The 17,616-nt window shown below is 41.7% G+C and overlaps 1 protein-coding gene across 1 annotated transcript in view; it reads left to right on the forward strand.

Moving 5' to 3' along the window:
- Nucleotides 1-17,616, forward strand: part of KAT6A (K(lysine) acetyltransferase 6A) — a 70,529-nt gene that overhangs the window by 31,360 nt on the left and 21,553 nt on the right. The window contains exons 5-12 of the mRNA XM_015408184.1: nt 186-267; nt 866-1,001; nt 3,634-3,950; nt 5,295-5,413; nt 12,409-12,524; nt 14,351-14,492; nt 15,027-15,188; nt 16,998-17,091. Of these exons, the coding sequence (XP_015263670.1) occupies nt 186-267; nt 866-1,001; nt 3,634-3,950; nt 5,295-5,413; nt 12,409-12,524; nt 14,351-14,492; nt 15,027-15,188; nt 16,998-17,091 (1,168 nt within the window). The remainder of the gene's footprint in view (nt 1-185; nt 268-865; nt 1,002-3,633; nt 3,951-5,294; nt 5,414-12,408; nt 12,525-14,350; nt 14,493-15,026; nt 15,189-16,997; nt 17,092-17,616) is intronic.

A 17,616-nucleotide genomic window follows, 5' to 3' on the forward strand; every position in this document is an offset into this window, starting at 1 on the left:
TAAAGGTTTTCCTTGTATTCCATCTGCCTTTAGTTCTCCTTTCCTATGTTATACTCATCCTTGGCTGTATCCATGTTGCCTTTTTGACACGCTTTCTATTAAGTCTAGTATAGACTTATTTGAATAGGTCAACCCTTTGAGCTTGCATGTTAATAGTGTTAACCAGTAACTTGTGTAATTCACAGGATAATATGCTATTTTGCGATTCGTGTGATCGGGGCTTTCATATGGAGTGTTGTGACCCCCCTCTGACCAGGATGCCAAAAGGTGAGGAAGGCTAAGGAACTGACGGGGAGAGGATTTACCAAGCTGTAACACCCCTTTTGTAGCTTTTTGGTTACATGGAAGTCTTTTTACAAGGTAAAATGGAATGGTAGTGTAGGCCTGGTTAAAAAGTTCTGAATAAGTTTAAAGAGTAAGTTTAAAATGCACTAGCACAACACTGGTGGCCCAGTTTATGGTGCTACCTATTTAGTGCAGTATGGTGCCTAAGAGTGCGAGTCATGAGCCGGGAGGTCCCTGGTTCAAATGTTTATTTATTTATTGGATTTTCACCCCGCCCTCCCAGCCAAAGCCAGCTCAGGGCTCTTACATAAAATCAATACATAATTTACAATGTTACCTCTGTTGATGGCATGCTAGGCAGTCTAGGTGAGCTACAGTACCTCAGTCTTGGCTCCTTATCTGCAATATGAGATAAGTATTACAGTCCTCCTTGACCGGGATGTTGTAGGGATTACTGAGATAAATCATGCAAAGTGCTTTGACCTCCAAAGCAGTGTTAGTAAATGCAAACTATTATTCTCTTGAACTAAAGTGCCACCAGCTTTCTGCAGATGTTATGATAAATCTGTTTACCTTGCAGGCATGTGGATATGTCAGATATGTCGACCACGTAAAAAAGGAAGAAAACTTCTACATAAGAAAGCAGCACAGATTAAGCGGCGCTATGCCAACCCAATAGGACGTCCCAAAAACCGATTAAAGAACCAAAATGCAGTGTAAGTTGTCCTGTATGTATATGAGAGAGAGAGAAAAGAAGAAAAAAGGGGGCACCTGTTCATTTTGTCAGGGCTGCTTTCTTTTTGATGGAGCCTGTTGGGATAAGTGTTTTGGTATATATTCTGGAAAGTTATGAGCAGTTTTGTCAAAATACCCAGTAGTTTTAAAATGCTTTGCTTTTGAAGCACATGGATTTGCTGGGTCTTTTGATGCTTAAACTTCTAGGAATTCAGCATTTGATGGATTCAACCTTTTTATATGTAGAAAGAACCTGTTACACTGTTCAATAAAGGCGACTGGTCCTCAGAAAACAAACTAGCTGTATTTTTTTCTGCTGGTTTTAAGCAACCACAGTGTAGTGCTTTGAGGGATAAATATTTAAACCTGAGGGAAGGGACAGTAATCTCATGTAGCTGGAAGTCCTACTTGATTTGGATTCAATTGTGAGATTCTGTTCTTCAAGAAAAGAAGCCTGAGCCTCTACTCTAGCAGTTTTGGAGCTCTAGATACTATTTATACTGTCTTCTGAATAATGTGCTGCTGCCATAGGAGGAAGCCTATTCTCGTGCCTTTCAGGATTCTCTCTACAGCCATGAATTCTGGGTGCTGCCTGATGTGTTGCTTTTCATTACTCAGGTCCAGTGTCTCATGATCCATGTCAGTGTTGCTTATGAGTGGTTAGATTGTCAATTTCACTTGGGAACGCGGTGTCAAAATTTCATCCCAAAAAACCTGGGGAGCTATCTGAAGGTGAAGTGGTAGATTTGTTCATTTATTTCGTTTCCAGTCCTCATTTCTTACAGTGACTCAAGGTGGATTACTATTAAAAACAATGCAGTAAGAAACAGTACAATATGTAGAACCAACAGAACAAAAAATGCACGGATTCAGATGATAAAGCAACATTACAAGACTGGAGCATAGTGCAAGTGAAACTTTGTATTACATACAACAGTAATAAAGCTGAATTTTTAAGGGCTTAACCAACAAAGGATTTTCTTATAACTATAGAGCTTTTGCAGATGATGTAATGTTTATGGTGGAAGAGCCCTTACGGAATTTACTGTTGCTCATGGAGAAAATAAAATAAAAAGTAATAAAGCTAAATTGCAGGGGTGGAGAATGGTCAGTAAAATCAGTAAAAGTCCGTTTTTTCATCTTGGTCAGTAATTTGTCAGTTTTTTAAAAAATTGGTCAGTAAAGTCAGTATTTCTTTGATTTTTGTGAATGCAGTTTGTGTTTTTCCATTTTCCTAAGAGTAAAAGTGATTTGGTGAAATCTTCCGCAAAGTATAGAAACATAATTAACCTCTTAAAACATGAGACAATGAAAATAGAGGTGATGGATATTGTGGGATTCAACATAGCGCAGCTCATGCTAGAAGGAGTTGAGAAAGCAATGGAAGAAGAGGACAAGGGAAAAAATGCTTGGATGCAGTGCAGAAAACTGTTGAGAAACAAAAGAAGTTTGTGGATAACTTTATTTATTTATTCGATTTATACCCCACCCTCCTCGCTGGAGTGGGCTCAGGGTGGTTTACAAAGCGATTAAACATATAGGTAACAAATTATATACAATCTTAAAACAAATAATAAAACTACATTATCATAAAGTGCTAGTAAGTGATCAGGTACTTATAACAATGCTTACAGAAGGCAGAACCAATAGTAGTGTTGTAATCAGATGATCTATATTGGTGGTTGGCCTCTATATTTAGGCAACAGCACAGGCTGTTGGTGGTAAGCCAAGGACCAGGGCACTGTCACTTCTCAGTTATTTGATGTTATTTGGTGCGGCTCCTTAGTCAAAGGCCTGGTAGAAGAGCTCCATCTTGCAGGCCCTGCGGAACTGTAAAAGGTCCCAAGGGCCCTGATCTCTTCTGGGAGCTCATTCCACCAGTACGGAGCCACCACTGAGAAGGCCCTGGCCCTGGTTGTGGCCAGCCTGGCATCTTTAGGACCTGGGAGGCCAATCGATTTTGTGACCCTGAGCGCAGTGCTCTCTGGGGAACATGTGGTGAAAGGCATTCCCTCAGGTATGTGGGCCCCTGACCATAAAGGGCTTTAAAGGTAAGTACCAGAACCTTGAAGCGAATTCGGTATGCTATCAGCAGCCAGTGCAGTGCTTTTAGAATAGGCTGGATGTGCTCCCACATAGGGAGGCCTATCAGAAGCCTGGCTGCAGCATTTTGTGCTAGCTGTAGCTTCTGGATTTGGATCAAGGGCAGCCCCATGTAGGGAGCATTACAGTAGTCCAATCTCAGGGTGACCATCGCTTGGATCACTGTCACCAAGTAGTTGCATTTGAGAAAGGGAACCAACTGCCTAATCAGCCAGAGGTGATAAAAGGCTGATTTGGCAGTGGCTGCTACTTGAACCTCCATTGTTAGTGAGGCATCCAGGAGCACTCCCAAGCTCCTAACCTCTGGTGCTGGCACCAATGACGCCTCATCGAAGGTCAGAAGTAGGATCCCTACCCTTTAACTTTATTCACTTTATACCTGCTGATATATTAAAGCATTTACAAATCATGCTTATGTGGACCAGGTGCTCTGAACAGCTGGTTGTTTGGTTAATACCGTAGTCTTTTTTCTGTCACGTTTCCTGGCAATCTGTCTTTTTCCTGACTCAGATCAAAAGCCCCCTTCAGCAAAGTTCCAACGGGACCTGGTCGAGGCCGTAAGCGCAAGACTCCCCTATCCAACCAGTCCACTTGCTCATCGGAAGGAGGTTACCTGGAGCGAGTTGATGGCTTGGAATTCTGCAGAGATGCCAGCACCTCTTTGAAGTTCAACAAGAAAACCAAAGGGCTTATTGATGGCCTTACCAAATTCTTCACCCCCTCCCCTGATGGGCGCAAGGCCCGAGGAGAAGTGGTGGACTACTCTCAGCAATATAGGATCAGGAAAAAGGGCAATAGGAAATCAAGCACTTCAGACTGGCCCACAGGTATCTTATTATCTCTGTTTCACTCTCTGGATCTGAAGCACTTTCATTAGAGAATAGATTGTGCAAAATCCTATGTTGTTTATTTCTGTTATTTATAATGACAAACATTTATGCATTTTTGGCGCACTCATACTGAACACTTGGGTTTATTTGTGAAATTCACTCTTCAGCCAGTGGTCACTGAAGAACAGTTTTTAAAGCATGGAAGGACTCACTGCTGGACCACTGAGTGGCTGCAAAGTAAAAGCACTGGTCAGAAATCCTTTGATGGTGTAGAGTCTTGAATAACGTTCTTGGGTAGGTGCAGCAGAAGGATCAGATCTCTGAGTTGGTGCTTCCAGGGACCAAACAAATTGCCTCAGGCTATGAGTAGAGGAGGGTACATTACTCAGAGAACAAGAGTGCCATTGGTGGAGGTGGTGGTACAGATGAGCCTCTGGTGGTGGTGTGTCAGTAGCACCAGGACTTTCCCACTGAGATGGTTATTTAACTGTGAAGGGCTTGGATTTTTTTCCTTCCTACATACTATGCAGGTTGTTGATAATTTACTTTTATCTGTGTTCACTTTCAGACAAAAATCAGCAAATACTGTGCTACAGGCTATTATAAATTTATTTAATTATTTATTTATTTTTTAAACTTTTACCCCGCCCTCCTGCCAAGGCGGCTCAGGGCGGCTTACAAATAATTAATACCAGTATACAACTAAAACCAGTTATCACAACTAATACAATACCATACCATAAAACCAGAAAACATTACAGTAAATACAACCTATAGAGATTTGAGCTTTGACAGCCATCCGTATAAAGTGCTAGTGCTTATGTGGAACGGCCAGTGTGTCCGTGTGGCTATTAGAACACTTGTCGGAACAGCTTGGTCTTCACCACTCTACGGAATTGTTGAAGATCCCGCAGAGTTCGAATTTCAGTTGGGAGCGCGTTCCATAGCGTCGGTGCAGCTAGGGAGAACACTCTGGTTCTTGTTGCTGTTAACTTAGCATCCCTAGGACCAGAGGGGACCAGGCGGTTTTGTGTCCCGGATCTCAGTGCTCTCGGGGGAACATACGGGGAAAGGCGGTCCCTCAGGTAGACAGGTATTTTTAATATTTTTACAATTTATTCACTATATATTATTATATAAGCCTTAATACATAGAAAGAATCATATATCAAAACATCTAAGTATCGTCACAAAAGATATTGCACAGCCCTTTTATAAATTTCAGTCCTCCTTAATTATACAAAAGTTTTAAGAGGGAGGACTCCTTTAAGTCTATTAAAACTGATTTTTGGTATTTCCTACTTACTGTGGTTCCTATTTTGGTTTTGTTATTCACTTTCAGACAATCAGGATGGCTGGGATGGAAAACAAGAAAATGAGGAATGGCTTCTTGGAGGCCCAGATGTCATGACTGAAAAAGATATGGAGCTATTCAGAGACATTCAAGAGCAAGCACTGCAGGTAAAATTGAATAAAACTTGCATGGAATGTATGAGTAGAAAAGGTATGGCGAGTAGAGTGTGTTACCTGAATATGTGGTCACTTTTATTGTACCTTATTGGTCTTTTATTAATTTTTTTGATTGTATTTAACTGTTGCAAACCACCTTGGATTTTTAGTTGATTGTCTGTAAATTTATAATCTGCTAATGTATGGAAAGAAAGTAAGGTCAGATGTACCTGGCATCACTATAAGTTAACAGCAAACATAATGGGGAGTGGTGGTGATGAGTGGGAAGTAGCTCTGAGGGGTAACCCAGGAGTTGCAGTGGCATGATACAAAGTGGTGTTGGAGCTCACAAGTGTGTCCAAGGAAGCAGGTGATGAGTGGAAAACCCTTTACCACCAAAACTGTGGGACTTGGATAGTAAGGAGATAGACATGCTCTGTTTGTTGCAGAATTTGATAGTTCTTGGTATTATACTGCACGCGTACTTGGTATTAATCGGGTCTCCCTTGAGGTTCTTGAATAGCATTTCTTTGATATCCTCCTGTATAAAGTAAATTAGCTCAATGTGGGAACATGACAATCTGTAGAATTTGTCCATGTTTCAGCCTCTTCCTTCTCCTCCATTGTGGTTATATCTTCATACAAGACAGGTAGTATGTATTAAGAAAGCAAAGAGGGAAGGGGTGTTTATGACCTCTCACTTTGGAAAACTCAAGAAAGAAAAACAAGACAAGACTGTTGGACTATGTAGGCTTGAAGTTTGATATATGCCTATAACTGTTTTGTCAGTCAGACAGCTGCAGGGTGAGGTACTTTTCAGGCAGCACACATTCCCTGTCACTTACCAATATAGGGTGGAATAAGCTGCCTGAAGATGGTACTGTTTAGTGTCCCAAGCTTGGTAAAACATATTGAACACTTACTCAAGGATAACAAGCAGCTCTATCTTTTCTGTATCTTCTGAGAAAGTTTAGAAGTATCATTTGGTGCTCATGTTGTAAATAGGTTTGCAGAGCTGTTTGTTTTGGCAAGGACTGAGTTAATCCCAGCTGAGCTGCTGACGTCATCCGTATCCAGGTAGAGCGAAGGGCTGCACCTGAGCAAATTGGAATGCACCGTGCCAAGGTGCAAGAATGGCTGGATGAGTTGCTGGGGAGAGACTGAGTCCGCAAAAAAGGAGTGGTCCAAGGCAGTGTGTAGGCTGTGGGAATTGGCTGTCAGTTTTGATGGGACTTGGGGCTGTTGTGATGTGCAAGCAGCTGTACTGGAGCTGGGACTCTACCTTTATCTCAGGCATTCATTTGGAGGAGAGTTCAGTGGCTGTTGGAAAGGCACAAACACGCAAGACATTGCCACAGGTGCAGTCTGTGTTATACCTCCTTGAAGTGCTTTGTGTAAACCTGGGGTGGTTATGTTGGCAATTAACTAGGCTAAAAAATTGCAACATAGAATGTCTTTGAGATTACAGATTCTATTTTGATACGTTGTATTGTAGATTTTCATAGATTTTGCATGTTCTCCAGTCCACCCCCATAGCTTATGAAGTGGTGTCTTTGTAAATTGGCTTCACTTAGCAGGTGACATTCTTGCGTTGTGTAATCTTTCTTCTGTAGCAGGTTTGGTAATTTTACTTGTTCTGCCGTTATATAGAATAGCCAACTGCAGGACAGTTCCTACCATCAAAGGTGGCTTTAATTCAGCTATTGTGTGTCCCCCCCCCCCTTTTGACAGAGGTATCTGAACTCGTAGAGGTAAATTGGTGGCTTCATCTTGCATCCATCCTAGTGGGAAATCCTAGCCAATCCCCCAAGCTTTTTCCCTTTAAAAAATAAAAGGAAAAGAAAGAAAAAGAGCCCAGGGAATTAGTGAACTGTGGCTAAGAGGTGATGATCCGGGCAGATGAACTTGCTATTGTGCACAGACATGAAATGACAATTTTGGGGGCTCTTTTTGGTATTAAAAATGAAGAAAGAAGTCTTTATTCCAGTGTTCTTGGTAAAATGTGATAGCAGGGCAGGAAAAAGTTCTGCTCAGAGGACTGTTATTTTATGCCTGCTTTGAGACAATTAAAATATGGTGGTGAAGGAGAGGTGGAAAAAATAAGAGCTTGCAGACTCAGGGTGCTGCAGCTGTGCTTTGATACTAGCATGTCTTGCCTTGCTGGGTTAGACCAAAGGTCTGTCAAATGAAGTATTCTGTTCCCATGTTCCTGGCAAGCTCACAAGCAGAGCACGATGGAGGTAGCAATCTCCCTTGTCCTCCCCAGTGTTCTGTAAAGGCTTATTGCCCCTGAACATGGAGATTCCATTTAGCTCTGTCTCTGGCTGTTAGATTTGATAGCTATCTGCTAATCCTTTTAGACCCATCTAAGCTAGTGGGCATCACTATCTCTTGTAGTAGTGAATTTCATAAGTTAATTATTCATTGTGTGAAGACATAGATAGTATCTCACCCTTTAAACTGGTGACCAGTGCTGCTTAGTACTTTCCTGTGCTGAACCTAGATTGGAAACTCCAGTGACTTTTACATGTAAGCATCTGACCATTACTCTCTGGAAATCCAGTTTAAGGGTGGATCAGGCATAATCTGTTGGAAATAGAGACCATTCTAACTTGTTACCCTGTTTTATCCCTAAGACTCTGTGTGGTTTATAGCAGTTGTTAAAATTAATATGTTAAAAACAAGATCAGCCTTGAAAAGAATCTAGACAACTTGTCCAAACACTTGTGGTCTAAAATGAACCCTACCTTTGTAAAGCTTCTCTATCTTGTCATCCAGAGGTGTTTCTTGCTCACTACAGGCAGATGGCCATTTATAAGCATGCATAAGATTTGCGGGGGGGGGGGGGCTGTGGCAAATAAAACCCTAATTTTCCAGGACTAGCTTGTCCATCAGAACAGTGAAACTACCTGTTCTTGGATGCCAGACCTATGGAGTGTACCAAGCTGCCAGTTTATGGGAGGCAGTAAAATTCAGGATACTACTGCTGTCTCTGTTCTTGGAAACTTTAGTTGCAAAGGAGTGAGGAGGGCCTTCTTTCACCATAGGCTGCTGCTGGTGAGCTACCCTTTCTTTAAGAGGATAGACCTGTCCATTGAACACATGCCTTAGTAACATTCTGGTAGATAACTGTAGCATGCTCTACTTATCTCTGAATTAAAAGTGTCTGAAAACTGCAGAAGTACTGAATACTGTAGCAACAATTATGAGGCATCTTCTTGTGGCCAATACTTAGTTCCGTTGTTGTTCCATGTTCTTCACTAGTTTCCAGTTTGTTTCTGAGTCCAATTCAAGGTGCTAGTGATAACTTTTAATTCCACATATGACTTTGAGCCAGTGTAGTTTAAGGATTGCCTCCACCCACATGGACTTGCCTGTGGTTTCTGCTGTATGCCATGTTAACTAAGGTGAGGTGGATTGGTATGGTGATCAATGTTCCCTCTAAGCTGTGAGCTACTGGCATTAAAGTTGTGAGCAAGTGATTTGGCTACTGCATAAATTAGTTTGCTCTGGAGCCATCCTTCCTGAGCTGAGACAAAAATGTGTGAGCCAGAGGCTAAAAAACTGTGAGCTAGCTCACACTAACTCAGCTTAGAGGGAACACTGATGGTGATCAGGGCTTTTTGGCTGTTGCATCCAGACGGTAGAACATGTACCCCCAGGAGGCTCACTTTTGCCTTCTCAATCCTTCCTTTGTGGCATCCGGGAAAGATGGTTTCATTTCTGAAGGTGCTTGGGAATGTTTAAGTTTCAGTTACCTAATGCTGCTGTTTGGGTTACTTTTTGTAATTCTCCTGTTCTCGTTATCAGTTTTTACTGTGATTGTTTGACTGTTTTATGTTCTGGTGTTTTCTGCTCTCATTTGCTGCCCTGAGCACCATAAGGAAACAGCAGAAATGCAGGCTATAAAGATTCAGAATAAATAATACTCCTTGGACCAAACAAAAGGAGGAACAAAGAACTTTAGTAGAAATTGAGGTTTAGTGAGGTCCAGGAAAAAAGAGGAGGCGCATATAATTTATTTCTTGCATATTTATTTTGGACTGAGTTCCGCTTTATCCTTAGAAGAAGAAGAAGAAGAAGAAGAGATTGGATTTATACCCCGCCCTTCACTTGGAGTCTCAGAGCGGTTTACAAACTCCTTTCCCTTCCCCTCCCCATAACAGACACCCTGTGAGGTGGGTGGGGCTGAGAGAACTCTGACACAATCTGCTCTTTTTCAAGGACAGCTGTGCCAGAGCTTGTGACTGACCCAAGGTCACATCAGCAGGTGCAAGTGGAGGAGTGGGGAATCAAACCCGGTTCTCCCAGATTAGAGTCCGCGCACTTAACCACTACACCAATCTGGCCAACTTATCCATTGGGCACAGTAGGCGCAGTGCCAAGGTCCCACAATACTTTTAGGGGTCCACAAAAATGTTTTGACTTCTTTTAAAATCAGAAGGAAAAGATGAACTTTTAGGGTAAAAGAAATTTTTTAAATTTTTTCCCCTCCCTTAAGGGAAAATAAAATAAAATTTGAGGGCCCACAAAAATCTGTTAGATTTTCCTAAAACAGAAAAAAAAATGTTGAAGTTTTTAAAGTTATATGAAACATAATTTAAAGATTGGTATTATTATGGTGGGAGGAGCCCACAAAGGCAGAAGTGCCTAGGGCCCATGAAAGTAATAATGCGGTTCTGCTTAGAACATCACTGCGAGGTGTATTAGGTGAAGAGAGAGTTGCCTATGGTTGCTCTCCTCAGTAACCTTTGTAGTTGAATAAGGATTTGTACCCATATGTCCCTGCTTGAACACTGTAACCACTGTAATACCCTTGGTCTCATAGAGCAGGGATATGGATTTTGCAAGTGGACTCAGTCTTGTGCCTCCCCCAGTGTTAACATGGGGCTAGTGAGGAGACTAGTCAGAGGGTGTCTTTATCTCCTTTTCTGACACCCCCCCCCAAAAAAAAATATCTGAGCCCTGGGAGCCTGTGCCCTAGCTTCTGGAAAAGCAAGGGGAAGATACAGACAAAATGGAGAGATAGCTCTAACTAGGAGTTTCTGTCCTAGTTAAGCTGAACTAATTGGTCCCTACTGAGGAACCATCTGCACTGGCTCCCTCGTGCTAAAAAAAACCTTGGGAGGGGCCACAGAGGGCAAGAAGGCAAGAACTGGGTCTTCTGGCATTAAATAAAATGCTTTTAGCACTTGTTTAGACCTAGGAGCCTGCAAACTCCCTGGGACCTAATGCTTCTGGCACTGAATACATCCCTAGAAGCTTAGCGTGAACACTCACTACAGAAACCGTAGCACACCAAGACATAATAGCAACAAACATGGCAAACCCATGGCTACTTGTGGGGAAATAGCTCTCAGGTGCTGGGGTTTTTTAAATTTTATTTTCTTGGTTTATACGCTGCCTTTCTCCCCATTTCATCCTCACATCTGTCCTGTGAGGTGGGTCAGGCTGGAAGTGTGAGACTGGCCCAAAGGCACCCAGCAGGTTTCCATGGCAAAGTGGGGTTTCAAACACAGGTCTCCCAGATTTCTAGTTCAACACTCTAGCCACTGATAGTGGTTGCCAAGTGTAATCTTTTAATATTGTTCGATGTCTTTAATTTTATTACGTGCTTTAATTGCATGTTTCTTTTAAGCTGCATTGACCCTTTGTGTGAATGACAGGATAGTAACCAACATTCTATGCCTCCTCGAACATCTTAGATCCTCATAGGTGGAGGGTTTTTTTTGGTTAATTTACAAAATCATATTTTTCTGTGTGCTCAGGGAGTTCCTCTGTTATTTAGAAACCCTGCCTTGTCAGTGGGTAACTTAGTGTTGTGTCTTTTATGACTGGCAGTTGGCCAGCCATTTTTAGTTAGATCCAATAATTTTCCTCTTTTGTAGAATGAATAAGAAAAACACAAGGGAGAGTAGTGAGGAAAAACATTTCATGTTACATATTTGTCCATTTACATATATGAATCAAAGGTAAGAATGGAGGTCAAAATCACTACCCAAAGGGCTGATGATTTCCCAGCACACTTGAGAATAATGGTTATATTTCTCCTTGCATAGATAATTTGCACTGTTTCTTAAATAAAATAGCTGCAAAGGAGGATAAAGAGCGTAATTTGTATATTCGTATTTCTGTTGTGATTTTGGAAGATTCCTTTTTTGTTTTGAAATAAATTCCCTTCAGTGTTGGGAATGGTACATGTCATGAGAGCTGTTGTTTCCTTCTGTGCCTGATGCTGTACCTGTATATATGGTAAAAGGTAAAGGTAAAGGTTCCCTTGCTCGAAAGCCAGTCGAATCCGACTCTAGGGTTGCGGTGCTCATCTCCGTTTCAAAGCCGAAGAGCCAGCGCTGTCCGAAGACGTTTCCGTGGTCATGTGGCCGGCATGACTAAACACCAAGGCGCACGGAACGCTGTTACCTTCCCACCGAAGTGGTACCTATTTATCTACTTGCAATTTCTTGCTTTCGAACTGCTAGGTTGGCAGGAGCTGGAACTAGAGACAGGAGCTCACCCTGTCTTGCGGCACCCGGGTCTTGAACCGCTGAACTACTGACCTTCCACAGCCTGCAGTTCAGCGTCTTAACCACTTGAGCCACCGCAGCTCTGTATATATGGTACAGACTTTTTAAAAATACATGTTTGTGGTCGTTTTTAAGAGCCTGGTCCCTTTAGAGATCATTGGCTCTGATTTGGGGCCACAGGTGGGTTCTCCATGAAGCTTTGTTGATTATAATAGCTGAACTTGGGGTGTGCTCAGATTCATGATGCTGCTATCAAGCACGTGAACATCATTATTAAAAATTCAGGCCTATTAAAAACAATCACTTGTAGCACAATAGTGGTGTTGATTGGCATAACTGGTTTCCTAGCATACCTGCTTTTGTAATCCTTCTGCTTCTCTAGGAAGGCTACCACATACTTGTTGCTTCTTCGTTGGGTCCTGAATCTGTTAAGTAGCATTAGTGTTAACTTTGGGAAATGTTTCTCTCTCTTTTTTTAAACAGAAAGTAGGAGTGACAGGAGCCCCAGACCCACAAGTCCGCTGTCCATCGGTCATCGAGTTTGGGAAATATGAAATCCACACCTGGTACTCCTCTCCGTACCCACAAGAGTATTCCAGGTACACACAGACCCTCTCATTACACAGTTGGTATCATGCAGCTGGGTTTTTATCAAGTGAAGAAGATGCATGAACCTTTGTAACTTTAACCGGTATTCTAAATGCACTTTCTTGACTGCATTTTTGTATGAAACAAATGTGTGACAAGGCTAATTTATGCTACGTAAGGAAAGATACTTACTTGCTTATTTTGCATAAGCATTTCCCCAGCGGAGGCTTTTAAATTGTTTTGACTATTTTTAGTACAGATCGTGAAAAAGGAAAGAGAGAAGCATAAAACTTTGAAAACTGGTGTGAGCCCATAAGCTTTACCCAGTATCTTCCCCCCCCCCATTTCTGAACCTTTACTAATGTTGCCTACTGGTGCAAAATGTTTTTAAAAACTCTCAAATGGCACAGCTCCTAGCCTGTAGGCTGTAAACTAACCACATTGAACTGCAAAGCAGAATTTCCCCGTCTTTTAATTAATTATTTTAAAAGCATGTTTTAAAAGCTTAGGAACCGCAGCCTGTGACATTCTACATCAGGAGTTCCATATCTACATGTTGATCCTCCTGTCATTCTGGATAGGGGCTTCTGGACATTTAACAAATGAAAATGAACACTTAGATGCTCTACTGTGGCTCCATTCATGCATAATGGTGGCACATCATGGTTTGTCATTGCAGGAATTAACCTTGGGAATTCTTGGACTCATCATTCCTTGACTCAGAAATAATTTCTCCTGCACTTAAAACAAATTGTGATTTGTCATTACATCTACATTGCAAGACCCCAAGCAGTGTGATTCGGAGGCAAGAAAGTGAACTATAGTTTCCTATTTGGATTAAGTGATAAATTCTAGTTTGTCAGAAATATGGATGTTGTTAATCTCAGAGGCATATGCAAGGGTAGCAGGGAATGTGTGAACCTTTAAGATTTTCAGGGTTCATTCCTGTAATGAGAAATCATGATTTGTCATTGAATATAAATGCAGCCCATAAGTAGCGATACTTGAGGGAAGTACTATTTGGAGCAGAACTTCCCACTGTCAGTGGGGCATGATAGTATTATTCTGAACTGGTAACTTGTGCTGAAATACTTGGTTTGTGAAACACTTTGTGGACTTTTTTTTGCCATCAAGTAGCAGCTGACTTATGGCTACTTGTAGGGTTTTCAAGGCAAGAGATATTCAGAGGTGGTTTGCCATTGCCTGCCTCTGCATAGTGTCCCTGGTGTTCCTTGGTGGTCTCCCATTCAAATACTAATCAGGGCCATCCCTGCTTAGCTTCTGAGATCTGATGAGAGATCTGATGGGCCATCCAGGCCAGGGCTTTGTGGACATATATGTTGCTTTTCTCACTGTACTTGACCACATAGGAACTATGTAAATTATTATTTTATTTGTATGTGTGTTGATAACATAATTAGTTTTAAAACATGCAGTTGCCACATATAAAATAAAAACAACAATATAGAGCTGGATTGTGACTCTGAAGTTCAGGTATTTGCTGGAGCTGGAATTCTACCTAAAGCAGTCTTGTGTAAAGGACTGTGCAGTTTCACATTCAGTGATGGGCACCCTTTGGTTATAATATAGGCTGGAGGCAGTCTCAAGGGTATAATTGAAGCCAACAGATGCATGTCTTAACCTGTTCTCCTTTTGTTTCTATACTGCCTTATGTGTATTCAGTATTCATGCAATGGCTGTCTTCAGCCCTGTCATTTGCCATGGTGGAGAGAATTGCACTGATTGCCTCATCTGAGAATATTGCAAAATGATGCCATGCACAGATATCTCCTGTATCTAAGGACACTTTTTAAAAAGCCATCCTTTTGTTTTGTAGGCTGCCTAAGTTGTACATTTGTGAATTCTGTCTCAAGTATATGAAAAGCAGGACTATCCTGCAGCAGCACACAAAAAAATGTGGTTGGTTCCATCCCCCAGCCAATGAAATTTACAGGAAGAACAATGTTTCAGTCTTTGAGGTATGTTTCAAAGGTTGTTATCTGTCACTGTTCAAGCAGTAGTTTGTGAACTTTGTTTGAGTAAGTTCCGTTGCAGTTCCAAGGCATCTCTGTGCTATTTTAGTGGTGTGTTTACTGTTGCAGTTGGAACTCCACTATGGGTGCGGTTGCATGGATTTGCAATTTACAGTGGTGGATCAGTGGACAGAGAAACAGAAATGAATAAGCAAACTGCCCTCTCTTAAATCAGTTTCTTGTTACTGGCTAAGTTCAACATAAATGTCTGCTGGAGTATTTCTTATTGTTCTTGGCTTTATATAGGTACATTGTGGTATATGTATGGTGGTTGGGTTTTTTATGATCTGTTGGATGCTGAACATTAAAGTCTTCCCCCAAACTGCACACATTCTCCACTTCTTAAGTGTTTTGAGCTGTAGTCCTTTGGATAACTTTGTCTTCTTCGCTTGCATCGTAATCAGATTAATCAAGATGCTCTTCTCGTAGCTGCTTGTTAGTACTCTGTTGTGGACTTGACCTTTTCTCTGCTTCTCTAAGGTGGATGGCAACGTTAGCACCATTTACTGCCAGAACTTGTGTCTGTTGGCAAAACTCTTCCTGGACCATAAGACCCTCTATTACGATGTGGAGCCATTTCTTTTCTATGTTCTGACACAAAACGATGTTAAGGGCTGCCACCTTGTTGGCTACTTCTCCAAGGTGAGTGTACAGAGATCCACCAGCCTTGGATTTTGACTTGTCAAGAGATGTTGGTGCCTTGGCAGCTCTGGACAATCTTAGTTAAGGGCTCTGTGTGCTTTTTCTAAAGTATTATTCTGCACCAAAGTAATACACATTTTGCTTAGGAAAAACGGGTGAGTTCTATAGCACACCTTAGGCAAACCTAAGCACATTTGCATTATTTTGCTTAATTTCCACACTGAATTCTGTTTCTGCTGGTCATGGAGAGGAAATGTATGGATTTATGCATGGTGCTGTGATTCCCATGGCCGATGGTTGATACTCAGCACTATATCTGTGGTTCCAGCTTTTAGTGGGCAGTGTCTATAAATTTTCAAGCATATATTTGATTTGAAAAGAAAAAAAAACCTAAATTTGGATTCTTAACTGAATTTTGTACGAAGTCTCATGTTCTCCATTTTTTCTATGCTGTTGTGGCATATGAACAATCCAGACTGTGACAGTGGACAATGTATACACAAGAATGCTGCTGAATTCCCCCCCCCCCATTCCTACTAAGCCTGTGCATGATCATTCATTTTATTTTGCTGCTAGTCTTAAGTATATATGCTTGAAAATACCTATTGAAATCAGTATTAATGGTGCTGAAATACATGTGACTGGGATTGAGTTTTAGGTTTGGTACAGCCAATTGTATGTGTACCTAAAATAATGCATGTGTAACAGTACTAGGTTTAACCAGATCAATTTCTAGTTGTGCCTCTGAAGCAACTGGTGCAGTTTCTGTATCCTAAATGGTCTTGAAAATTCAATGTTGGCAAAATCCAGGGAACTGAAGCGGTTAATAAGGGCAGCTTTCTTCTTTATACCGTTGAACAGTGTGTATCCTCAAAGGACCATGAATTCCAGCTTAGCAGCTCCAAGGGGAAAGGGTTTTAAATGACTTCTTAGTCCCTTGGGGGATGAAGAGTAGAGCTAGTTGGTGAAGTAAACATTAATTGTTACCTCCACAGAGCTTGTTTCTCAAATCAGATGCTGATCTCATTTCAAAGCTTTTGTTTGCACTTTGGAATAGACACCACAGAGGCTGAATGTGGCTTTAGTATTCCTCATATAGTGGGGGGAGGGGGAGGCACAAGGATTGAAAGATCTCCCCCTTCCCCAGCTGCTGTGCTCTCATAACAAAAGTTCAGCGAGGGAAATCTTGCAAAATCTTGCATCTCTAACCAGAGTCTGCTGTCCCATCTCCATAAATATACTCACAGGTTGCAGTATTCATTTAATGTGCTCCAGTCCTGTGCTTGCTTGGAATTTTCCCTGAATGTTGTTCTTGATTGGGTAGAGGATGATGCAGTAAGCACTTGGGTCCGTAGCAGCGTGATAGAATGATATGCTTTACACTCAGGGGGTTCCAGGCTCAATCACTGCCATCTGCAGTTAAAGCATCACAGGTAGCGGTCTGAAAAAGACCCACGCAGAGAGATGTACTGGACCAGGCAGCTGGCAGTATTGGGCCAGATGTACTGGTTTGACTTGGCTGTAGGAATTTAATATGCTCACTGGGAGACCTGTCTCTCACTTCCTTTCCCCGTTCTGGCAAAGGTTGTATTAGTGGCAACAGCAGTGGCTTGATACTGTTCCATACTCTTTCAGTGAGGACTCTTTTTTTTCATGCTGATGTGCATGATTTCCCCCAGTGGAGGCTATAGCTGTGTCTTTTACAGCAATATTCTTTCAGAATTAATTACTTGTCCTGAACAACTTCTTTTCCATCTCGCTAATCCCTTGCTTTTAAAAGTCTGTTTTCCTCTTTCTCCCTTTTACCAGGAGAAGCATTGCCAGCAGAAGTACAACGTTTCCTGCATAATGATTCTTCCCCAATACCAGCGCAAGGGCTATGGCAGGTTCCTCATCGATTTCAGTAAGCATCATCCCATTTTCTGCTGCCTCTTTAGTTTTATTCTGAAATGTATGAAATAATAAAATCCTCTAGTAATTTGTTTGGCTGTATTTGACTTCAAGGATGTATTGAACTGTTGTGAATTCCAAAATTCACATTTCCCCCTTGTATCTTTCTGTGCAGATATATGTTCAGTCACTTTGCATCCATACACCCCTTCACTTTCCATCCCATCATACTTAAGCCCAGGAGATAGTTGAGAGTAAGATCCCCACACACACTGCATGGACAGGAAGAAGTGTCTGACTCCTTATTTGAACAAAGTCTGAGTCCAGTGGGACCTTTAAGACCAACAGAGTTTTATTCAAGGTATAAGCTTTCGTGTGCAAGCACACTTCTTCAGGTACAGTGAAGAAGTGTGCTTGCGCATGAAAGCTTATAACTTGAATAAAACTCTTGTCAGTCTTAAAGGTGCCACTGGACTCAAACTTTGTTCTGCTGCTTCAGACCAGATGTTCCACCAACAGAAGGAGGGAGATAATTTCA

The sequence above is a fragment of the Gekko japonicus genome, unplaced genomic scaffold, assembly GCF_001447785.1.
Source record: "Gekko japonicus isolate JY-2015 unplaced genomic scaffold, Gekko_japonicus_V1.1 scaffold139, whole genome shotgun sequence".
Lineage (NCBI taxonomy): Eukaryota > Metazoa > Chordata > Lepidosauria > Squamata > Gekkonidae > Gekko > Gekko japonicus.